Below are 24,328 nucleotides of genomic sequence, written 5' to 3' on the forward strand. Positions count from 1 at the left end.
AACCTAAGCAACATAACTAGTTTCTCGGCATCACACCTTGATATAGTTGCATCACATAATCTACAAAAATAATAGTTGCTGGAATTTTCATAGTCATCTTCTTTATTCAATAATCATAGAAAAACCAGTACATCCATATCTATATATGTTTAATGCCTAATCTAAATAGACTTAAGACTCCTTGAGCTTTAACTACTAAAGTCCAAAATAAATACCTACTGAAACCCATAAATAAAACCCAATACCAATAATAAGCCAAAGTACAAAACCAAGTCAAAATAAACTCAAAATAAATCATACAAGCTCCCATGTAGACTCCAAATCATCTAACATGTGCCAAAGAAAAGTTTAGGCCTTGGAAGCATCTTTTCCACACTTCTTATAAACTTTATAAGAGTCTTGCCACTTCTCTCCATCATACAATGCACCCTAAACATGATATTTTTCCAAGTCTTAGGGAGTGTTTGGCAAACCCTTTTCCACCCTTTTCCCTTTGTTACTGTAGCTGACGTGGATTGATGTGGATAAAAGTAAGAATGTTTCTATATTGATTTTTTTGGGAAAAGGAAGTGTGAATAGTGTTGAGGAGAGGGAAAGGAGTTGCCAAACAGTGCTTAGTCTTTTGAGTAACTCTTGAACGATGTATTGAGAAGAGGTATTATCACTTCCATTGTATGCCCAATACAATGGAGGGAGGAAGGGACAGGTCACAAAAAACAATATGCTGGGGCTGCATGAAAACCGGGATGAGCCCATACAAACAAGACCAAGAAGCCCACTTTGCGAGAAGCTGAGTGTGCTGGTGGGCTTTCCTGGGGACATGGAGAATCAACCAGCCTGGGTTACTTCTAAGAATGGAACAAGCATCAGAAATAACCAACCATATCCCCCAGGGAGGGAGGGAAAGATCCTGGAGAGCCTAGCACACTATAAGTGAGTCCCCCTCCACTGAGATGTTTCCAGTCGAAGGAGGTGAGCTTCCTACATCCCTAGGAGAGCCACTGACGACTCCCCAAAGGGAGGGTCACAGCAAAAAGCTGCTTCCATAGAGTGGCTCTTTCTTATTGTAACATCAAAGTTGATTTTAAGGCTCCCCCGTGGGGGGAGGTTTCCAAATTGCTAGAGTGGAGGCAACCAAATCACCCCAAGCCTCCTGGTGGGAACAAATTTTTGTTTTTTTCACTTTTACAACGAGCTGGAGTGAAGAGAGTTGGAATTCTTATGGGCTTCTTCATTTCTGGCAAACCAAAGGCAGTCCATGGCTATTGCGGCAAAGAGAAGGAAATCCCTAGCTAGAATTGATTTTTTTTTTTTTTATTTGGCATCGGGTATCCGGAGCTTCGCTCCGACTAATCCCGGGGGCGCACAGGCCCTCGACAAAGAGTTTCCCACAAGTGCACCTCGGTTAATTCAAGGAGTGAACCCCCAGTCCGATGGTCCCAAGAAGCAGTTTCCACTCAGTCGGTTTCAAACCTAAGACCTTGAGGAGCATACTCAAAGTCCCAGGCAATCCAAAGGAGGATGACTCACCTGGAATAGACCGAAAATTTGGGATAGAAGGAAGCCAGGGGACTTTCCAGATTTTGACCAACCGCCCATTATGCACTCTGAAAAAAAATCCTACAATCTTTTATGCTTTCTCCTCCTGGTGAATTCAAAATCCTAAAAACTTTGAAATCTCATTGTTTCCATGATGACTGACTACAGCCAAAAACAACTTGTCGTCATTAAAGCAAAGCAAGGGTCCTAAAGATATAATGAGATCAATTGCCTCACAAATTATGTAGAACGAACTCAATATATTTTAAGCATCCTACAATTATTTTAACTAAACATAGTTTCCTGCTAAGAAAGGGTGTTAGTGCAAAAGACTATAAAGCAAATAATACCATCTCTCCATTCTTCTTCGTTTCACAGTATGCAATGATTGCATAAAAAACCCACCATGAAATCCAAAATATCACAGCATAAAGAACAAACAAAAGGATATAGTGCAAGTCTTAAACCAAACATATGGGGAAGTGTAATATATTACTTATGTTGATTATTGTAAATGTAAGCCATTACACAGTTACACTCACTCAAAAATAAAGATATATAATCCTTATCGTCCCCATAAACATTAAAATTTGTGTACCAGAGTAGGATGAAGGAACAGTCTAATATCAAGAGAATATTAATACACTCAACATAGAAGAGCCAATATTGGCATGAATCTGCACCATTCATCAATCATATCTCAATGTTTGGCCTATGGGAATGGGAGAGGTGTAAGAGAGACATACCAGCTATGCATAATGTGGAAGTGATAACACCTCTTCTCAGTATTCACGAGTTATCCAAAAGACTGTCATTGCATCTGCTGCCCTATATATTGCTTTAGTACCACTTATACTCTGTCCATCACATATGGTTTACCTTTGCCACCGATGCATAAACCACTAAACATAAAGGCAAGTGGACCCAAGAACAAGATAGATTTGTGCTCCCTTGCAAAGATCAAGGAAGCAAGCTTTGCATAAGGCTCCTTCAACTTAGGAATCCATTTATAAACTTACTTTTAGTCGCGAAGACCTATAGGAATTACTGACGACTAGTATTGTCTTTTTGTGCCAGACTAGCTGTCCATATGATGCAGAATTAGTTTATGGAAGTTCAACTATCCTTGCTAAACATACTCTCGTTGTTAATGTGTTTTGGGGATGTTTTCTAATTTTTGTATGAAAAAGTATTCTAATGTGTTTTTTAGGAGTGTTGTTTGTTAATATTTCTCTGTTTCAAAAAGAGAAAACAAAAATTTCACCAGACGGAGCATGTTTCGCTCAGGAAAAGGGTGCAGTTGCAAAAGATTATAAGCAAATCATGCCATCTCTCCATTCTCCAAACTTGTTCATTTCACAATATGCAACAATAGCACGAAAACACCACCACAAAAATCCAAAATGTTACACACGAGCAGAAATAACAAACACAAGCAGAAAGTGCAACTCTCAAACCAGACATAAGGGAAAATGTAATTTATCACTTATGTTAACCATTGGAAATATTGGCCGATACACGATATCAAAAAAAAAAAAACACTATATAATCTTTATTGCCCCCATAAACATTAAAAAATGCGTACCAGTCTATGACGAAGGAGCCGCTGCCGGAGCAGATTCAAGCGAAACATTATTAAGCCGCTCCAGAGCCAAAATAAGCGCTTGGGTCCCCAAGTTGCCCTCCCCATGAGCCTTGAGCGACAGATAGAGCTGCTGAGCCAGAGCCAGCCCAGGCAAAGCCAGACCCATTCTCTGGCACTCCTTCAAACATATCCCCAAGTCCTTCACAAAGTGGTTCACATAGAACCCAGGCTCCAAATCCCTCTTCAAGATCCTACTCCCGTACAAGTCCAGCGACTTGGACCCCGCAGCACCCGTCGAGATGGCGTCCAGGAACAGACCCACCTCCAGCCCGGCCTTGTGCGCGTACACCATCCCCTCCACCAACCCCACCATCGTCGAAGCGATCACCACCTGGTTCGCTAGCTTCGCGAATTGCCCTTTTCCGGGGGCACCCATGTAATTAACCTTACCCAGAAGGGCAAACAGCGGGCTCAGGCGCTTGACTACTGTCTCGTCCCCGCCGGCGAATATCGCGAGGGTTCCATTCTTGGCGCCGCGGTCGCCGCCTGAGACCGGGGCGTCGATCGCGGCGCAGTCCTTGGATGCAGCCGCGGCGGCGATCTCGTCGGCGAGGGAGGGCTCCGAGGTGGTCATGTCAACGAGGACGCCGCCGTGGCGGAGTCCGGAGAGGGCGCCGGAGGTGGGATCGAGGAGAACGGAGCGAACGTCTGAGGGGTAGCCGACGATGGAGAATACGACGTCGGATTGGGAGGCGACAGCGAGTGGGGATTGGGCCAAGTGGGCCCCCATGTCGACGAGGGGTTGGGCCTTGGAGAGAGTGCGGTTGAAGACGGTGAGGGTGTAGCCGGCGTTGATGATGTGGCCGGCCATGAAGCGGCCCATGACGCCGGTGCCGATCCATCCAACGCGGGTGGTGGATGGGCTGATGCGCTCGGTGGCCATGGATCGGCAGAGGAAGGTGAGGAAGGGAGGGGAGTGAGTGGCAGTGTGGGAGAGGGAGCGGGGTAGAAGAGGAAGTAGCATTGTCTCTTTGCTTTTATAATGTCTTCTCAGTATTATCCATTTGTAGACGTGATTTTAGTTCCCCGACTCTGGAACGTTGTCCATGCTCTACCTGCGATTTATCTCCCAAAATAAAAGTAATTTCACATTTTTAAATAAGAAATATCAATGTAAATTCTTTTTTATTTTATCTTACAAATTAATTATTAGATTTGTAAAAATGATCGGTGAACAAATTATTAACATTAATCATTTTTCTTTAAAAATTATGCTCTACTTTAGTCATTATAAAGGATACAATTTTATGCAAAAACGATTTACAAAATTCGTATAAAGTTGATGTTACAATGTCCGTTAGATTTTTTTTATTTATTTTTTTTTTGTGTTCTAACAAGAGCCAATCTAAAGATTACTAAATCTTGCCACATCATCTTTATTATATACTTACATGGTATATAGCATTATCCATTAAGTAAATGAGAAAAGCTATTATCCATTAAGTACGTGAGAAAAGCTATTTAACATTGTCACGTACATCTCCTACGATTTTCTTTGTTCTTTTGTTTTCTCTTTTTTTTAAAAAAATAAAACAAGTCAACGTAAATGTGACACCTAAACAGAAATGCTAAGTGATGGATACGTAAGAATGCTTAGTAGTTAGTTAGTAGCATATCTCAAAACATTTAAAGGATTTGAAGTCTGATTTTTTAGATAGAGTAAATTGAATAACAACAAATGTCACCCTTGTGTCTCTCGTGTCCATCGTTTTTTTTTTTTTTTTTTTGTAATAGTGTGCCCATCCAAAGTTGATGTAACTTTTAAAATTATCATTAAATTTGTAATAGACTATTATTAAATTTTTTTTATTAAATGATTTAAAAAAAAAAAGCAAAATGAGTCATACAGCCTAAGTAGTCTAGGGTGTCAAGACCCACCTGTCCAAAGCAAAATGAGTCATACAGCCTTCCTCTCTTAATTGCTCGAATGTCAATCAGTCGGTTAGGGAAGCAACTCCATATGAGATGAGGCATAGGCGAAACTTTGACTTCTATAAATATGAAACATTGGAGAGGGAGAAATACGCCATCCTAAACTTGTTTATGTAGTTTGCTTATTATCTTGCTTGCTGATTGTCGTCTCTTTAAATCTATGCTTAGCCACAAGCATCGGGAATGGTGGAGCTAGCCATATGTACAAATTGCATGCTTTGGAGACTTAAACCACAAACTCAAATATACCTTTAACTCCTAAAATACACCAAAATATCAAATATCACCAGCAAAAATATGGCACAAACTAAACAAAGTAGAGCATCAATTCTAGCCTACCATTCGGCCCTTGGCATGTTGTCAATATTTTGCAAGTCAACTGGATAGACTCCTACTCAATTATGTCAACTACTATGATCAAGTGAAAAGAGTCGGCTCCTATAAGGATAATATTTACTCTTCATACCCATTTATTACACTCATTTCACACTTCCTGGCATGGCATATTTTAAGTGGCTGATATAAAAAGCCACTTAAAACACGCCACATTAATCCCCAAAAGGTAACTCAATTAGCTGAGATCACGCCTAATAAAGCGGAGATCACTAGTTCGAATCCCCCTCCCCATTTCTTGTGCGGACATGTCAAAAAAAAAAAAAAAACACGCCACATTAGCTATTATAAAATGGGTGTAAAATGTAGCATTACTCGCTCCTTAAATATCTCACTTGTACTGTCAACAGCTATAATGAGATTTGCTAAATCAACCTTGTTCCCAATCAATGAAGGAAACCTAAATCCCTCTAGCTAACTTAAGCACCTTCTCCAAGCCCAAATCGGGCGGCATGCATACACCTATTTTGAAAACCATTCAAACACACTTCTTGAATCCAACAAGGCAATAATACTGATGCCCATACCAGTTACTAACAACTATACAAAGAAAAGGGTTAAATCTCCACCATATACAAAAAGTAGATGGCATACCAGATACATCCAACCCAACAATGGAACTGGTTCACAGGTCAGAAATTCTTCTATCTCACTTAGAAAACTGGCATATTATATAGCATGCCAGCATCAAAGTGGAAAATTGAAAAACATCACAAAATTATTTAGAACAGACCAAAGATATAATCATTCTTTGCATCTAATTTCTGCATACACCAGTATCAAAATACGTATTCTACCGTGTCCCGCCCTTACGAAACTTTAAAGCTTCGAGGAGAGAATAAAATCTTGTCGACCAGTCACAGCAATCACTACAAGTGTAAAAGTAAGGCAAAGCTTAAGTACTCTTATCAATGAAGACATATTTAAAGCTAAGCACGAAAACAACTTCATCTATTGGGGAGAAAGTGCAAACAAGGGTATTGCAAATCACTAAAGATCCAAGAAATACCTACGAAAGAAAATATCAAATTAATATATACATGTGCAACTGCCTATGCATAAAAATATCAAAATAAAAGTGACGTTACTAAAAACTTAGATATTGCTTAACTAAGGATTGATGCATAATGCATGCATAGAGGAGAACACAGTGAGGCATTTAATTAGAGGTTGTTTCAATCTAGGGGCAAAAGGCACAAAGAAGCACACACAGTATTACATTTACCATAAGCAATACAAAAGTTTAAGCATTACCGCATATGAGAGATAACAATACGTCCTACTGCAGAATAAGGATGTCTACAAGTCATATCTGCAAATTCTGATATTACCTAATTGCACAAAACTGTATTTTTTCATTCAAGTTTTAGGAAAACTAGGAAATCATTTCAGTGGGAATCACAGTTTGAGGATCTAAAGACACGGGATGCAATTCACAGTTCAAACATTACGAAGACAATTATTCCCAAAATTTAAGCATGATAAGGAGACTGCATGATCGGCAGAATGACTCATACATTAGTATTTTGAATAAAGAGCTTAAAATTAAATGTACATTTGTCAAACAAGAAGCAAGGAATGCTTCCACCGTAAAAACATTATATTAAGCTTCCACAAAAACAAGATTCACAACTGATAAATATCAAGTTCTAAGCTTTCACAACGAGAATAACATTCACATTTCACCCCACATCATAAAGAGTACAGTACGTCTATTTGTCTAATTAGAAGGGTTTGGATTGAGTACAAAATGCAGAACAAAGTTTAAAATAAAGAATGAAAACAAAAATAATACAAAATATAAACTTGTTTTGTGACAAGAGATGCAAACTTAATAGATAGAAAACATGAAACAAGCAAAATTCAAAGTGAAAAGGCAAGGAAGGCATTCACAACTTGATTACAAAACAGAAATATGCACCAAGGCACGACAGTGTGACTATGCTAATACGAAATTACAGTCACAAAGATGCCCAAAAAGTTGAAACCTTTTTTGCTGAAAACCCGATCTTTTATACACTACAGCAAAATTTCAAAGCCCCAATTCAAGACCACCAGCTCCCAACAAAATATCAATCAATGAATAGTTACCCAAAACACAATAAAATTTTTAGCTCCCAATCAAAATTCAAAAATACAAAGTTGGAATGAAGCATTATTATACAGCGCTACTACTATAATCTTACCGAAAGAAGAACAATTGTGATATAAATTTCAAGTGCGAGAAAAAACCTAACATAAACCCTTGACTTCCCTGGTCCAAAACCATGCCCCTCAAATCAAAACCTTCCCTTTGTCACTTGTACTCAAAACTCGGCACCGGAGGTGCATCGAAGCTCTCCAAGATCTTCGTCTCGCTTCCGCTACTCGTCCCTGCCGAAGACTCCTTCTTCGGTCCGCCGAACCACCCTCCAAGCCACCCCGAACCTGAATCTGGAGAAGAAGACCCAGCCGCCGAGGCCGGTTCCGGCATGGACTGGGGCTGGCCCATGAAGCCCGGGAGAGGGGGCATATTGGGCCCGGGCTCTTCGAGGATCACAGGCATCTGTTGCTGCGCGCTGAACATACGGTTGAGCATGATCCCAGCGCCTTCGATGAGCGCCAAGAGAACGCCGCCGAAGGCTGCCGAGCGAGCAGAGGCGCCTAGTCCCTGTCGCATGGAGAGGAAGCCTCCTGTGGCGGCGCCGGCCACGATGGAATTCCAGGGGTCCTCCTTCTGGCGCACGAAGACCATGGTGCAGTCAAAGGCGGAGAATAGGCCGCCCCAGACTGCGAAGCTGCCGCCGACACGCGGCGCGTTGAGCCGCACGGCCTGCGAGCCGCCGAGGATGCGAGCCCCGCCTGGGGAGTTGTAAACGCCCTTGATGAAGTGGAAGGCCGAGCCGCCCACGGCCCCCATAGCGAAAGCTCCGCCGATGTCGTCGAGGATTCGGTCCGGGCAGGGCTCCCTTGATGTCTCTGGCGTCCCCATGGTTCTCTCTAGGGTTTTTTTTCTCTTGGCGTTCCTTTTCAATGTTTGGGAAAAATAACGAGGAAAATTATGAGACACATCCACGGTGATCAGAAAATTCTTAAAAAGGAACGGGAAAATATATAATTGACTTGGTAAAGAAGTTTGGCACTTTATCGAGGCGACGATTCCCAAAAACGTCACGTCGTTTTAACTAATGGACGAGCTGTACCTAAATTTTTTACGGCATATAATTTCCTATGTCTAATTATTATTTTTAAAATACATATATAATATAATAAATACTATTTATTGATAAATATTATATTAATAAGATTATTTTTTTATTTCAAAAATAATTTATTAAAATTTAAGATATTGTGTTACAACTTACAATCCTTACGTCCTGAAAGGCTTATTGTTAGCATTCTTACTTTCTGTTTTTTGTTCTTTATTTTCAAAATAAAAATATTAACAATTAGCTGAAACATAAATTATTATTGAAAACAAGAAAATGGCTTTTACCTTTATGTCATATTGGAATATTTAGAAGAAAAAAACACCCACCAACATATTGACAAACAGAGCCTAAGCATTAGCATCCAGTTTTTCAATTTTTTGTGAAAACATAATTAAAATAAAATTACTTTTTATTTTAACTATTCATTTTTTAAAAAAAAAAATACTCTACATTTCAATTTTTTTTTCTCTACTTCATTCAAACTTTCATTCATTATCATTCTTTACTGACTCTAAAGAGAAAGTTAAATGCTATATACTTCACCACCATTTTATCCCCGCTCACTAAGCTGATATAACATATTCATTAGCTATTTGATCGATCACAATTAAAATAAAATAAAAAAGCTAATGTGGTAGTATGAGATAGACAAAGATCATCTCCATTTCATGAGTAATTTTATCTATCATGTATATAATACCATATCATTTAAAAATTTTAAATAGTGTGACAGTACCATATAACATCATATATACAATTAGATCAAACAAAATCTCACAAAGAAAGGGAAATGATCTCATTTGTGTGAAATAAGAATATGATATAAATATAGTATATCAGTATGTAACATTACTCCACTAAATAATGCTACACTAATGTGGCATTTTTTTCAAAATAAAGAAGAATAAAAACCTTAAAGATGTTTTAAAATATAGTTAGCTGTAATTGAAAAAGAAAAGGTTTGTTAACTGTCACCGGACGATGTCGTTTAAGTCGACCTCCTGCGTTGGTCAGGCTTATTCGTGCGTGCGGGGAATATCAGGAGCAGGAGCTTCCAGTTTGGCGGCGTCGTTCTCTGCAGTGTTTAATTAGACTTGAGAACGACGTCGTCTGACTTGTCCTCCATTATCGAAAGCCTCCCGTTTCTAGCCCTACTGAGGATAGATAGTAGATACACTCGCTTCAAACCTGGGAGGTGGGAACAAAAGCGATCCATGGGATGCGGATAAGGTACCAACTACCGCATCTAAAACGTAAGACCCTTCTTGTCTAAATCAATTGAGGTAGTTTCGTTTTCTCCTGGTTTTTCTTCTTCTTTCTCTGACTTCGCGTTTTAAGCTTTCGGTTATAGTTATTTAGTTTCTTAGATGCTTACAATGTATACCAATTTGACGAAGAGCCAGGCATTTCCCTTGGCTATTAGGATTTATTCACGACCCAGATGCTTAAAATTGTTCCACAACTCAAAGCCCCAATCTTGTCCCACTGGGTCTTATCCAAAACCCCTGTTAAACCCCATTAGGATCGAAACCCTTGGAGATTCCCGTGTCATGAAATCCATGGATTTTTCAACTTGTTCCCATTATAGGACCCTGGGAATGGGCAGTATAGCGAAACCCAGAAGTGGGTTTCGGCTTAGAAGTGCCATCCAGTGTTGCCGTTTGATAAAAGCTCCAAGTTTTTCAAGTTCGTATACTCAGAGAGATGGTGGGAAGAATGGTGGGTTGAGACCTCGAAAAACTCTTCCTTGGTTGGCATCAAATAGAGCTAAGGAAGTAAAATGGTCGGAGAAAGCAACGTCTACAAAGACGAATCGTTCTTCTTGGGAGGAATCGGCAAATAGGTTGGAGAAAGTGAGCGGTAGGTCTTCTAGGGAGGAATCGGCAAAAAGGTCGGAGGAAGCAACAACAATGAGAAGTGCTCGTTCTTCTTGGAAGGTATCAGCAGAAAATTTTGTGGGGAAAAGTGGCAGGTTGACTGAAGGGAGTGAAGGAGGTAGGAATAGAATAGTAGATAAGGCAGAGGATCGGCAAAGGGGCTATGTTGATAGGTATGGAAGCTCTGAAGAAGATAAAGAAGAAGGAGGAGAAGTAGAGGCCAACGATGATCCGAGATGGGATAAAATTAAACATAGGTTCAGTGGAGTGGTGGATGTAAGGGCTGCATCTGAGAAACCTGAGTTGCAGAGGTGGAATAAGCAGGAAAATTGGGGTAGAAAGACATGGAAAGAGGCTACTGAATCAACTGTGCCTAAAATGGTTGGCGAAGGGATTTATGGGGTTGGTCCAGTTTTGGCTGCTTTATCAGCTCACAGAAGAGAATTTTATGCATTGTACCTCCAAGAAGGTTTGGATTTGAGTAATAACAATAGGAAGAAGAAGGACAAAAAAGGGTTTGAGAAAGTGTTAAGGATGGCTGAAAGAATTGGATTAAGCATAAGGGAAGCATCAAAGCATGATCTCAATATGGTGGTTGATAACCGCCCCCATCAGGGTCTTGTGCTAGATGCCTCTCCATTGGAGATGGTAAAAATAAAGGAATTGGACCCTATTTCAAAGGAGGAAGGTAAAGGTTCTCTTTGGGTAGCTTTGGATGAGGTTACGGATCCTCAGAATTTGGGGGCAATCATTAGGTCGGCTTACTTCTTTGGAGCTTCAGGGGTGGTGTTATGTGCCAAGAATTCAGCTCCATTGACTGGTGTTGTGAGCAAAGCAAGTGCAGGCGCACTTGAATTAATGGAGCTTAGGTATTGCAAGAATATGATGCAGTTCCTAGTAACCTCAGCTGAAAATGGTTGGCGAGTTCTTGGGGGTTCAGTTTCTCCAAAAGCTGTTCCCTTGGATGAGATTTTGCCTGGTGCACCAACAGTTCTAGTTTTGGGCAGTGAGGGTACCGGTTTGAGGCCTTTGGTGGAGAGATCATGTACTCAGTTGCTTAGGATCCCTGGAAATGCTCCTCTGGACTTATCCACAGGTGGTGTGAATGATACAGAAACTGCAGAAAGAAACTCGGGCTGCTCCGGTGAAGAATTCAGGTCCTTTTTGGCTGTGGAGAGCTTAAATGTCAGTGTTGCAGCAGGTGTGCTTCTTCATCACTTAATTGGAAACAACTACAAAAATGAGTGCCACATTGGAGATAAGCTGACTGATGCACTTGGACAAGATTCCATGGCCGATGCATTGAATTAATTGTTGCCTCAGTCTATTTATCTATAGTTAAACGTTATAAATCTTTTATCAGCACCCGTAGGATTTTATACAAAATTGGTAGTAGGTTTGCAATTTTGAATGCCTTTTCATTTCTTCACTGGAAACATGTATGAAGAGTTGTAACTTTGGTCACAAGCAAAGTAATGCCCTCGGATGAGATCCTGTGGCCCTGACATCAAATATTTCTCCTTGATTCATGATGCAAAGCGTGAATTATAAATTTTCCTTTCACATCTCTCCGATAAGTAACTATCCATCCTTCAAATTTTGCCACTACTTTTGGACAGTCATGCTGCTAGGAAGCTATTTATTTACTAAGATTTTAAAGCATTGCCTTTATTTGTTTCACTGGATCACTGCAGAAACTACTTTTATTTGCCCTTGAGCTTCCGTCGTTTTCCCTCTATTTGTTCAAAATCAAACTGTTGTTCCATCTTTTTCTGTCAACTTATAATTAATGCAACAATATCTGATGCTAATCATGCAAATACCCCAACTTTCATGATCACGACGAAGCATAATCTGCCTCAAGTTGATACTCAAAGAATGCAATACTGGTTTGCAAATATAGCCGGATATTGCCTTTTTCTACCTCGGTTTATGCTTGAAATGCTAGAAGATGTAGTTTTATTGTTGGTGATTGCCTATTGTTGAAGCAATTTTCCTGATGGTTCGACTGGCAATGGAGCTCCTGCAAAATAGAGAGAAAAAGTCATTGGAAATTGTTGGTCCTGGAGGATCAAAGTAGCCTCCGATGCCTAAGTCAATAATGGCTCTCTGAAAAAGGAAAACTAAATTGAGAGTATAAGTAAAGAAAAAATGTGCGTACATTATGGGGGACCTCCCCACAAATTCTCCTTATGCATTGTTCCACCTGAAATTTGTTGTGCTAGAGATTTTGGGAAGTATTCCTCGAGAATATTTGGAGAGGTAATTTGGCGTGGACATGCAGTTATGTGGTACAACATGATTGAATTTTTCAAAATTTGAATTCATCACCTTCTGGGCCATATTGTGTCGCATCACTTTGTAAGATTTTTTTTTTTTTTTTTTTTTTTTTTTGTAAAATATTTTGTAAGCAAGCTTAGCATTTTTCGACAATTTAGGTGAGCAAGTCCTAGGGTTTCCTGAAGCATGTTCAGATAGCTTCCAACATAGAACATCTTATAGATGGAGTTTTGGAAACTAACCAGCCCAACCTTGCTTTAGCAAGATGTGTGATTGTGTGGGTTTAGGGTTGGTCTTTTAGAAAATTTCTCAGCCCCGAAAGAAGCCCAACCTGACCTGTAGAAATGTCATGGGTTCCCAACCTCTAGTTTGTTCTTATTTTTTGTTCTTCTTTCATGTTACTGATGTTTAGTATGGATATTATTTTCAACTTTGATTAATCTATATAAATATGAGAAAAATAAAGGACTTTATTTTCTTACCTTTAAATTATACTTGGGTTTAACAACTTTTAAAATGGTTTTCATTTTTTTCCCCTTATTAAGTGTAATCTGAACGTGGATACTCAATCCTAAATCTTTTATTGGACGAAATAAAACTTTATTAATTAAACTAATTGATACCCACCAATATATTCATACTACAATTACTTGAAAAGATCCTAATTTCCAATTACAGGCCAATTTGTGTCATGTTCCATATCTGTATATAGAACCTTTCGGTGCATTGAAAAGACCAGATAAATTCCTAGGCTGCTAGCATGCATTCCAATTCTCCAAGAACACGAAAGAGCAATCTGACTGTACAAGGACAAATTGACACCTTCTGGCGTGTGAAAGGTGGTGTTTTCTTTTTGTTGATTACATAAAGCAATCAGACCTGTAAAGTACCAAAAAAGGGTAAAAAGGAAGATGCAGACATATATATTTCACTTTCATCATTTGCCCTAGTACTGACATTTCAAGAATAAATGTCATTAATTGCCCCACTCTTTGCGATTTGAGGTGGGAGATTGGTCTAGAATCCAATTTTGACACGACTTTTGAATTGGTTGCTTGAAGGAGGCCAGGCCATGGTAGCAGCAAATCATATGCAGTTTTTGAATTGAACGACACCTGTCAATCAATGGAAGGTTATCTTCATCAGAGCCGTGTGTGATTGGGAGGGTGGAATTGGTCACCTCGTTCTTCGACCTCTTGTACTCTGTGGGGTTGAGTGAGATGAGATGAGGAGGCACAGAGTAGTATATGTTGGTCCCCCATCCATCCAAAAAAGTAGATATTTGAGGTTATCATGCACTTAATTAATCTCCCTGGCTTGCTATCTTTTCCATTGGAATATCATGTGGAAAAGCAAAGCATCTTTCAGGGTGACTTTCTTTGTTGTTAGGATGAATTTTGATTATGGATAATCTATAAGAAAAAGACAGGCCATAGTAATGGATTAGTATTGCATGTGTAAGATCGAAGAGCCATAATCTATTGATCATCTTATGCTCTATTGTGAAGTAGTTGGATATTTGTTGGATTCGAGTTTCTATTTTTCGAGATGGAGTGAGTAATGCCCTTACGGGTGGTACATTTATTGGCAAGTTGGAGAGGCCAGTTTGGTAGTCACCGCAATTTAAAAGCCCTTACGTCTGAAAATAATGCAACTCTCAAAACTTTGTAGATTAGCTGAGAACAATGATAGAGTTAAAAGATATCATGTTCTAAACCCTTTATAGGTAGATGATTGCTACAAGTAGTTTGTCATATTTTTATTTTTTTGAAAATTTTGAATTTGTTTTCTTTCTCCTCCCCTTGAATGAATGTCTCTCTTATATACTACATGTGTATTTGGATTGCACCGCTTGTGCTCCTTTATACTATTACTTATTAATTAAAAAAAGGTAAGTAATTCTCTCCCTTATCTTAAATTCCTCTTCTTTAGTGTTGACCAAAATTGATCCCAAATTCTCTATTTTATCTTTAACACTCATGAGTCATGGCTCACCTATTCAATTATTATTTTTTTCCCTTAATTAAATGCATTCCCTCCGGGCCTCTCCTATCCCCACATATCGATGTATTCATTATCTTGTCTCATTTTAAAGGATAGGAGAGAGTAAATGCAATTAACAAAATAATAATAATAATAATAATAATAATAATAAATAAATAAAGAGCAGGATGATATTTATTAACATTTGGAATTATTTATCATTTTTCAGGAATAAAGTGAAATAGAGTTAATTAATTTCTTGATCCATATTAGATTTTAGAAGTCTAATAATGTATATATTGTATGTAATATCACGACAGTATGTATATCATTAAATGTAATAAAATAAAATTTTGACCATAAAATTTTATAAATCTATTATATTTTGAGTTGTTTGTTAACGTTATTTTTTTTTTTAAAAAAAATAATAATAATAATACTCTCAAGTTTCAACCATTCTCTTGATCATTGTTTTCTCCTCTGATATTGTTCCTTTCATGGATATTATCGTACCAAGGTTGTTGTCGTGACATGCTTTCTGGTGAAAATCCATTGGAAACAATGACGTTCCCTCCCTGCACATTATATGTAGCAGCCTGCCAAAATTACAGACAGACAGCCCAGCAGCATGGATTGGGGAGAAGCTTCCCAGTTGATCACCTCAATAAGGGAAAAGCTTGTCTCTTTGCACTTTTTTGCACCCCACAATATATATGGTCCCCAACTATCCTTCTTTCACACAGTACTTCACTAAATCCATAGTGAATAATTACCTCAACAGTAATTGTTTGAGGGATAGACTTTACTGTCTAATCCCTTCTCACTTTTTCAATAAATGAAATCAATAATATAGGAAAATTGTATTTAATTTTTCTTTCACATATTTCATTCGATAGGCTGGCCGGGGCCGGGCCACGCTTCATACAGCAGAGATTACAAAATTCAAGCTCTCAATCTTAGTTCACATTGTTAGAAAAGCTGGCAATCATTCATCCATTAGAAAATGCAGATTAAAGTCAAGAAAGACTGGTAGGTTGAAGTACCATTCAAATCATATAGCAGAAAAAAATGTTCCAAATTGCTGCAATGGGCCACATGGCATGGCACAAGCATCACTTCCTAACATGTTTTTTGGAAAGTAGAGCTGGCAAAGCCATGTGAGTGAGGCATTTGTATTAGGATATGCCTCCTTTGATCATTTCCAACTTCAAAAGTCCTGATATGGTCATATCACTGCCTTATGATAGCATCTTAAGCTACCCTCTTCATTGACAGCCCATTGCTTGCCAAAGAACTTGCTAGTTAAGTCATGTAAGGAATTGAAGTAAAACTAGTTTTATATGTGTCTAGAGTTTCCGTTTGCTATTGCTTATTAGAATGTGATTTTTGTTTGAAAAAAATGTTCTGATGTGACATAGAGAATAAAACATTTTTTGAGTGTTTTGTTTTTAGGTTGTTTGTTAATATTTTTATTTTTTTTAAAAAATAAAATAAAATAAAAATAAAGGAGAAGGAAGCTTTTGCAATTCAAATATAATTCTAACAACCTATATTACTTTCTTCCTGCGAGTAAACCAAAAAAGTTTGTCATAAAATTTGATGAACAAGTTTGTTTTTAATTGAGTTCGAGAAAATTTCTCTAATTTAGTCTATTTAACTCATGTCTATATGTCTTTTAGAGCATGGCATTTTTGCATGCATTTTTTATTTGAATTAACATTTGTCCTTATAGTAAGTGATTCTCAATTGCATTAACTTTGTCTGTAAAATTAAAAAAATGTATACTAGAATCATGTGCTCTAAAAATAAATGTTAATTTTACAAATTCAAATGAGTTCATCAAAAAAAAAAAAAAAAAAAAAAAGAACTTTGTCCACATCTTATAGTATCATTTTCAGTAGGTGGTACGAAGCGCTAACCATTTGTGACATGGATCATTCATCTTGTTCTTATCCCTTCTTTATTAGACAATGCTATGTGAGAGGAGTTTCTATGTTCAAACAACCCCACCCGTGGAGCACTCGGCACGGACATAGGCTCCCCTCTTCGGCTAGGGAACCCCTCTCCCTCCCCTTTGGATAGAAAATAATAAGGAATCGGAATCTAATCGACTGGAATATACCAATCCTTTCAAGATTCATTTGTGTAGAAAATTTTATATGGCCAAATGGGTATTTTTCTAGGATAAGATTACTTTGTTCTTCAGTCATGACTCATAATAGTGTAAGCAGCCAGACTATGACTAAAATAAAATAATTTTGAAAATAGCTTAAAGTATCAACGTGACTATTGCTTTTTTTTTTTTTTTTTTTTTTTTTTTTTTTTCTAATTGAATAAGGAAAAAAGGCTACAGGGGAGGGTCTTTTCCAGCTCTGATCCGAATGGAAGAGAGTATGGGAGACCCTATGGGAATGCTTCCAAAAACAAGATGGGAAGCGGCCCACTTAGCTAGAGCATGTGCACGAAAGTTGGCACATCTAGACACTTTCGAAGCATTCCAGCTAGGAAAGGAGGATAAAGTAACACTAATGTCATAAATACAATTTGCAAAAGACCAAGAAGAGAAAAGGGAAGGATTATTAATAGCTAACACTACTAAAAGAGCATCCCCTTCAATACAAAATTTATCATTGGTCAGAGAGGCAGCCATGCGAGCCGTTAGAAGAGCAGCAAAAGCTTCCCCAGTTAAAGCTTCTGTGGATGATAACTTGTGAGTAGCTGCCATGATTATGTTTCCAAAAGAATCGCTAATGACTCCTGCAGCAACAGAAAAAGAGCCTCGAACAGCAACATCAAAATTTCCTTTAAGCCAACCAACTGAAGGAGGAAACCAAATAGAAGGAGTGGCTGAGTCTCTCCAAGCCGTGAGATGGTGCTCCAATGATGAGGAAATCTGATAAGCAACACTGGAAGGCACAGGCTCCACACCATCATGCACTAAAATATTTCTAGCCCTCCAAATATTATCTAATGTAATGGCTGCAAACAACTGGAATTTGTTAACATCAGAAAATGGAATAGCCAGATATTGAGCAGGAAATATAATAGCTAAAATCCAATCAACTATAGGTTTATTAGAGAAGCCATCAATGATTAAGGGCCAAGAAGAATTTCTCCAAAGGAATTTAGCAAAGTTGCATTCCAAAAAAATGTGACAAAGAGTTTCCAGAGGACCCTTGCAAAAGGGGCAAACCCAAGCATCCTCTGCATCTTGAGCAACAAATCTACTAATGTTTGCCCTAGAGGGTAAGATATCCCAAGCAATTTTCCACAACAAATGCTTAAGCCTAGCTTGAAGTTTAAGACCCCAAAGGGACAACCAGGCTTCCTCAGCAAGAGGAGAGATACGGCCACCTGGAAGAGCCGAAATATCATGGGCAGATTTTACTGAAAAGGACCCTGTAGGAGAAGGGGCCCAAGTCCACTTATCCATATGACTATGATGGGGAAGATAGATGCTAAGAATGTTCTGGACAGTACTAGGCTCAAAAAGATCTGCCAAGAGAGAGGCATTCCAAGTGCGATCTTCTTCCAAAATTAAATCTGCAACATTAAAAGAAGGAAGAGAAACCAGATTGGCGTTCGGAATAGGCTTGAAATTTGGATTCAAGGGAATCCAAGGAGACTGCCAAACATCCACATTTAAACCGCTGGAAATAGCAATACAAGCACCCTTTTGGACCACCAAACGGTTTTTAAGTAAACCTTTCCAAAGCCAAGAAGAAGATGGGCTAGGAGGAACATTCAAGAAAGAAACACCATTCTTGAGATACTTTCCCCTAAGAGCTTCAACCCAAAGAAGAGGTTGATTGGAAGTCATCTTCCAACCTAGCCTTGCCAATAAAGAATGATTCAGAAATTCCATAGAACGTATACCCAAACCACCCTGCGATTTGGGTCGACAAATACTTTTCCAAGCAAGAAAGGAGAGATTATGCTTTTTATCTTGGGGAAAACCCCACCAAAATTTCCTTAAACCAGAATTTATCACTTCACAAAAGGACTTGGGAAGAAGGAAGATAGACATAAGATAGGTGGGAATAGCATTCGCCACTGACTTCACAAGAGTAGTTCTAGCAGCTTGGGAAAGAAGGCGAGCTTTCCAACCCGTGATCTTGGAAAAAATTCTGTCCTTTAGCTCAATAAATGAATCAGATTTTCTCTTGTGCATGAAGAGAGGAATACCAAGATACTTGGCTCTAGCAGGGATCAAATTGAGACTAAGAATGCCTTTGATAGAATTCTTCTTAGCTGGCCGGCAATTTTTGCTAAAAAACACAGCTGACTTGGAGACATTGATACACTGGCCGGACCACTTAGAATAAGTAGACAGGCAGTTAAGAATAGTCCTCGCCTCACTACCATTAGCCCTAGAGAAAATCATAACATCATCTGCAAAAAAGAGATGAGAAATAGGAGGACACGAACGTGCCATCTTAATACCATGCAGATTACCCAACACTTCTTCCTTTAAGAACAACCTTGAAAGAATCTCCGAACCTAAAATAAAAAGGAACGGAGATAGAGGATCACCTTGCCGAAGACCCCTAGAGGGGGTGAATTTACCATAAGGGGCTCCATCAAGGAGAATGGAAAAAGAGGATGTAGTAATACATTGTCTAATCCATTGGATCCAAACCGGATTAAAACCAAGCAAAGAGAGAATCCTTAACAAAAAATCCCATTCCATAGAATCAAAGGCCTTTTCCATATCAAGCTTTAAAGCCATCAAGCCACCATTCCCTTTTTTCTGCTTCATAGAATGGAATAATTCATGGGCTAGAATAGTGTTATCATGAATGGACCTTCCCTTTAGAAAAGCCGATTGAGAAGGAGAAACAATTTTATGCAAAAGAGGCTTAAAGCGATTGGAAAGGATCTTAGAGATGATCTTGTAATTAAAGTTGGTAAGGCTAATAGGGCGAAAGTGATTCACCAGAGAAGGGTTATCAACCTTAGGAATAAGAGCAATGTTGGTATGATTGAACTCTTTAAGAAGAAAACCTCCCCTAAAAAAGGACTGCACAGAGACAACCACACTATCTTTCACAATAGGCCAGTAAGTTTTATAGAAAAGACCCGTCATTCCATCCGGGCCAGGGGCTTTATTAAGCCCAAGCTCCTTAATAGCAACAAAAATCTCATGTTCATCAGGAATGGTACAAATTCTAGCATTTTCCTCAGCAGAGATAACTTCATTCACTAATTCCGGCAAATTACCAATCAAAGGTGGGTGGGTGGTGGAAAAAATGTTACTGAAATGACCCACCAAATATGCACCAATATTATCTCTACCACAAATAGGAGAACCATCTGAAGATTTAAGGCTAGAAATAGAATTATACCTGCGACGACACACAGTAGAGGCATGGAAAAATTTTGTATTGAGGTCAGTACATGTGAGCCATAACTCTCTAGACTTTTGCTTCCATAGCACCTCCTCTCTCAAAAGTTGCTCTTGTAAATTCTTTTGAAGAACAGCTTCTCTATCCGTAAAAGAAGAAGAATGAGGACAACTCTGAATAATACTGATTTCAGCCATCAGCGATTTTATTTTAGCTTGTATATTGCCAAAATGCTGGTGATTCCAGGATTTTAAAGCAATCTTTGTGTTCTTCCACTTCCTGCTCAAAGAGAAAGCTGGAGAGCCCTCAACCTCAGCCAACCAAGCTTCGGCCACCACAGAGAAACTGGACTTATCACGAGTCCAAAAAGCCTCAAAACGAAAAGGTTTTGGAATATTCTGATAAGTGCCATCAGTAGAGAGCAAAATGGGGCAGTGATCCGAGTGAGAGGCTGGCAAATGATTAATCACAGCATTGGGGAAAAGATGCACCCATTGTTGATTGGCCAAACCTCTATCTAGCCGTTCTCGAATATTAGCCCTACCAATCCGATGGTTGCTCCAAGTAAATTTATTTCCAACAAAACCCAAATCCACCAAAGCATTGAATTGAACAAAATCCACAAAATCACCTTGAGAAGACGACCCAAAATTACGACCTCCACTCTTCTCAGCGGGAGAAAGAACAGAATTAAAATCTCCCATAAGAAGCCACGGACCTCCAAAGGAATTCCCCAAATCAGACAAAAAAGGCCAAAAACCATGACGCCCTGAAGCAGTAGCTGGCGCATAAATGCAAGAAACAAGCCAAGGGCAAGCTGTAGGATCTGAATACACCAAACAAGAGATACACCTCTTATCCAACCTAACAGGCTCAACATCAACACCATACTTCCAAGTCAGAAAAATCCCTCCTTGTGAACCAACCGGAGGAACTTCCAACCAAGAAGAAAAACCCAAACCAAACAAGGAAGCTTGAAAACGAGAAGAAGGCACCAACGTTTCAGAAAGAAAGAGAAGATCAGGTCTATGTTGCCTAATCAAAGCTCGTAGGACACGAATTGTCGGGTTACGAGCAAGCCCCCGACAATTCCAAGCTAGGAGCTTCATTGGACTGGTGGGGGCTGAACACAGCCTGCCACCTTAACTGGAACATCCACTGCAGAGTCAATCTCCTCCAAGGCAAGCTGAGAGTGAACAGAAAGAACCCGCATATCTTTGGTCTCCAAACCATCCTCGTTAGATTGGGAATTTAACTTAGATTTTTTGTAGGGGAAATCATGCACAAAGGGAATGGCAGGGGAGGATTGATGTTTGGAATAAGGGTGAAAACGTTTTTTGGTACCGGAGGCCAGATGGTATTTTGGTGGTTTCAGGGAAAAAGAGGGAGGCAAAATTCTAGAAGTGCAAGGAGAGGATTCTGAAAAGGAGCACGTGGCATCTTGGGTAAAGTGATTAGTTACTATCAAACTAGAAGAGAAATTATCTAGTTTGGGAGTAAGAGGATTTTGGTTTTCGCACGTGGGGTTAGGTGAGCTAAGGGGAGAGGGTATGTCAGTACTCTTGTTATCAGCTAGATGGAGAATAAGCATGCTAGATGTGTTGGGTTGGGTAAACATTAAAGAGGAGGTATGGGTTTTCAGTGGTAAATGGACAAGAGAAGACTTTGCATTTAATGCATCTTGAGAAAAAACAGGGCTCAATGACAAAGAGTTAATTTGGATGGGATGGGGTACAGAGTCTTGAGATTGAGAATGGGCACGTGAGGTGCTAGGAGACTGAGTGGGAATGGGTAGACTCAGCTGGTTTGACTCAGTGGGAACCAATGTTGGAACTACAGAGGGAGTTTCCACAACTGGTTCGATCATGCAAGCCAAAGATTTACGAGCAGGGATGAGATTAACCACCCGTGTAAACTTGGGAGGACTAGCCTTCAATTTATTCCCGTATCTCCCATGGGCAGGTGGACGATCAGCCACTGGACAACCATAAGAGAGATGTCCTAACCTACCACAAAAATAGCAAAATTCTGAGAGACGTTCATACTTGTATTGAACCCACGTAGGAGCTTTCGGCGGGCGATGATGAGTGAAACCCGGTATCAAAGGGCGATGGAGATTGATGAGAACTCGAAACCTCAAATAACTTTTACGAGTGGGTTTATGATTATCAGCATTGTCAACCTCCAAGAGCTCACCCAAACTTGAACCAATGCTGAGAGCATTTTCTGGAGTAATCATTTCCAAAGGCAGGTCATGAACTTGCACCCAGAAGGCTCCAGTAGAAAAATCTATGTCCTTGATGGAATCAGACAAAGACCATCTCTTAAGGAACAATGGCGAACCTTTGATATTCCAAGGAGAGTTTTCCAGCACTCTCATCAAGTCTTCCAGGTTTTCAAAAGTGAATACCATCAGATCATCTTCACGGTCTTCAGTGGTTAGGGATTTCAAAAACTTCCAAGCCAGGGAGATGTTGTTCTTGATGATAACTTTAGAAATGGGAATAAGAGAAATAACCTTACCCACTAGAGTGAGAGAGGGGAGATTTGAGGGATTCGGGGAAGGAGAAGTTAACAACGGGGGGGTATCAGACCAACTAAGAGAGTTTGTTTGAGTGATAAGATCATCAATTTCCAGATTAAGATTATCCATTATCAAGGGGTGAGAAGAAAGGAGATGCAAACAAAAAGAAGAAAGGACGAACAGAGTTCAGGAACAAAGCTCTACAAGAGAGAGCGGGTTTTCTCTTCTTACTAGGATCTCCAGTTAACTCCGTGACTATTGCTTAATAACACACTAATAAGATGTTTTAAATTGATTTCATAATTTGGTCTCTGTTAATTGGGTTTGTTCCCAAAGTCTAACAATGGTTTCTTTCAAGATGGACATACCTAATATTCAATTAATGAAAAAATAGATTATATGATTCAATTAGCGTACACGACTCTTCAAATAATAATTCCCAATTCAAAATAATAATAATTATTATTGTTGCCCAGCTATGCACACTCAAATATTTGCTAATGCCACCTCTGGACTGGATGTAATGAAGGAATATTGGGCAACGTCACTGATTGTTGAACAGGCGATTTGAGAGTCACTTTCAAATAAATATTGTTGCATATCTTTTTAATGACTTTATGGTCATGAATGTTTGCTTTACCAAACAAAATCAATGGGGTTATTGGGAGGGAGTTTTGAAGTTCAAACTTTTGTCAACAGTCCTCGGTCATCATCGTCAAAGGCTCGGGTTGTTGCCAAGTTGCACCCAAGGGCCACAACAATAATTAGTGTTTAGGAATTATGATCTTCTTAATTTCATTTCAATGAAAAATATCCAGTTAATTATAATAGAGGTTATTTTTGTCCCCTCAAAAAGTGAAAAGACAAAAGTACTCTTCCACTCCTGTTTCGTTCTCTTTAGAGGGTGTTAATGCGTTTTAGAGATTTCTTTTTAATGAAAAAAAAAAGAATGTTATAATGCGACGTAAAAGTAAAAATAAGGGTTAATTTCACAAGTGTCTATGAACTTTCATGGATTAGGATTTGACATTAAATCAAAATTGAGATTATTAAAAATACCAAAATCCTCTCAATTTTTCTTTTTTTTTTTTTAATAAAATGTTTAATGTGAAATTAAGGATAAATTTAGAATTTTTTTATAAATGTCATTTCATTTATTTTAACGTCTGTTTAACACCAAACCTTAATAGATGGGTGAATTGTATCAAATTAGAAGTTTGAAGGGGTGAAATTAAGAGTTTTTGAACTGGAAGATCTTTTTAAAACAAGTGAAAATTTAGGAAGTCTTTGTAAAGTTTTCTCTAAATGTAATTTTGAGTTATTTATTAATATTTTTATTCGTAAAAGATAATGAAAAAAGAAATGTTATCAAATATAACCGTTGCCCTTGATTTTATTAAAGTTGATTGATGAGATAGAAACCGATGTTAATTTACTATGGAAATCAAAGCTGGTTGCAACTTGCAAGTATATAATTAATTCTTTTGAGGGAAAGTTTTATAATTAATTTAATGACTATAATGAGTATGTTACCTTTTGTCATTGGGTAAAAATTAGTGATATACTTTGTCTATGCTCCGTTAAACCAACATACTACTATTGACACTTTACTATAGTAT

At 38.7% G+C, this 24,328-nt stretch overlaps 3 protein-coding genes and 1 pseudogene across 4 annotated transcripts; 1 reads left to right on the forward strand and 3 right to left on the reverse strand.

The window, feature by feature from the left end:
* Nucleotides 1–2,368: 2,368 nt before the first annotated feature.
* On the reverse strand, nt 2,369–4,216 carry LOC132165266 (putative 3-hydroxyisobutyrate dehydrogenase-like 1, mitochondrial pseudogene; annotated as a pseudogene).
* Nucleotides 4,217–6,013: 1,797 nt separating this feature from the next.
* Nucleotides 6,014–8,579, reverse strand: LOC132165642 (mitochondrial import inner membrane translocase subunit TIM17-2). Of its 2 annotated transcripts, none has more exons than XM_059576289.2 (2): nt 7,742–8,579; nt 6,014–6,378 (listed from the first exon to the last, which is right to left on the reverse strand). In XM_059576289.2, the coding sequence occupies exon 1, from the start codon at nt 8,478–8,480 to the stop codon at nt 7,806–7,808; it is 675 nt and encodes a 224-aa protein (XP_059432272.1). In that variant the 5' UTR covers nt 8,481–8,579; the 3' UTR covers nt 6,014–6,378; nt 7,742–7,805. The 2 variants fall into 2 exon arrangements, with proteins under 2 accessions (XP_059432272.1, XP_059432271.1); XM_059576288.2 differs by having other exon boundaries at nt 7,696–8,579.
* A 1,186-nt stretch (nt 8,580–9,765) lies between these two features.
* On the forward strand, nt 9,766–11,988 carry LOC132165580 (tRNA/rRNA methyltransferase (SpoU) family protein). The gene has a single exon (XM_059576206.2). It carries the CDS (start codon nt 10,068–10,070, stop codon nt 11,886–11,888), a length of 1,821 nt encoding a protein of 606 aa, XP_059432189.2. The 5' UTR covers nt 9,766–10,067; the 3' UTR covers nt 11,889–11,988.
* A 5,199-nt stretch (nt 11,989–17,187) lies between these two features.
* LOC148582982 (uncharacterized) lies at nt 17,188–22,838 on the reverse strand. Its single transcript, XM_088511759.1, has 4 exons — nt 21,317–22,838; nt 20,097–21,158; nt 17,432–18,785; nt 17,188–17,365 (listed from the first exon to the last, which is right to left on the reverse strand). Exons 1-4 carry the CDS (start codon nt 22,836–22,838, stop codon nt 17,188–17,190), a joined length of 4,116 nt encoding a protein of 1,371 aa, XP_088367885.1.
* Nucleotides 22,839–24,328: the final 1,490 nt, after the last annotated feature.

The sequence above is a fragment of the Corylus avellana genome, chromosome 11, assembly GCF_965113065.1.
Source record: "Corylus avellana chromosome 11, dhCorAvel1.hap1.2, whole genome shotgun sequence".
NCBI lineage: Eukaryota > Viridiplantae > Streptophyta > Magnoliopsida > Fagales > Betulaceae > Corylus > Corylus avellana.

Coding starts and splice junctions, on each gene's coding strand:
- LOC132165642 (XM_059576289.2), bottom strand. CDS start 8,480: ATGGGGACGCCAGAGACATCAAGGGAGCCCTGCCCGGACCGAATCCTC.
- LOC132165580 (XM_059576206.2), top strand. CDS start 10,068: ATGCTTACAATGTATACCAATTTGACGAAGAGCCAGGCATTTCCCTTG.
- LOC148582982 (XM_088511759.1), bottom strand. CDS start 22,838: ATGGATAATCTTAATCTGGAAATTGATGATCTTATCACTCAAACAAAC. Junction 21,159..21,316: donor TCCAGTTAAGGTGGCAGGCT/GTGTTCAGCCCC, acceptor CTCGTTTTCAAG/CTTCCTTGTTTGGTTTGGGT. Junction 17,366..17,431: donor GGGGATGCTCTTTTAGTAGT/GTTAGCTATTAA, acceptor TTATGACATTAG/TGTTACTTTATCCTCCTTTC.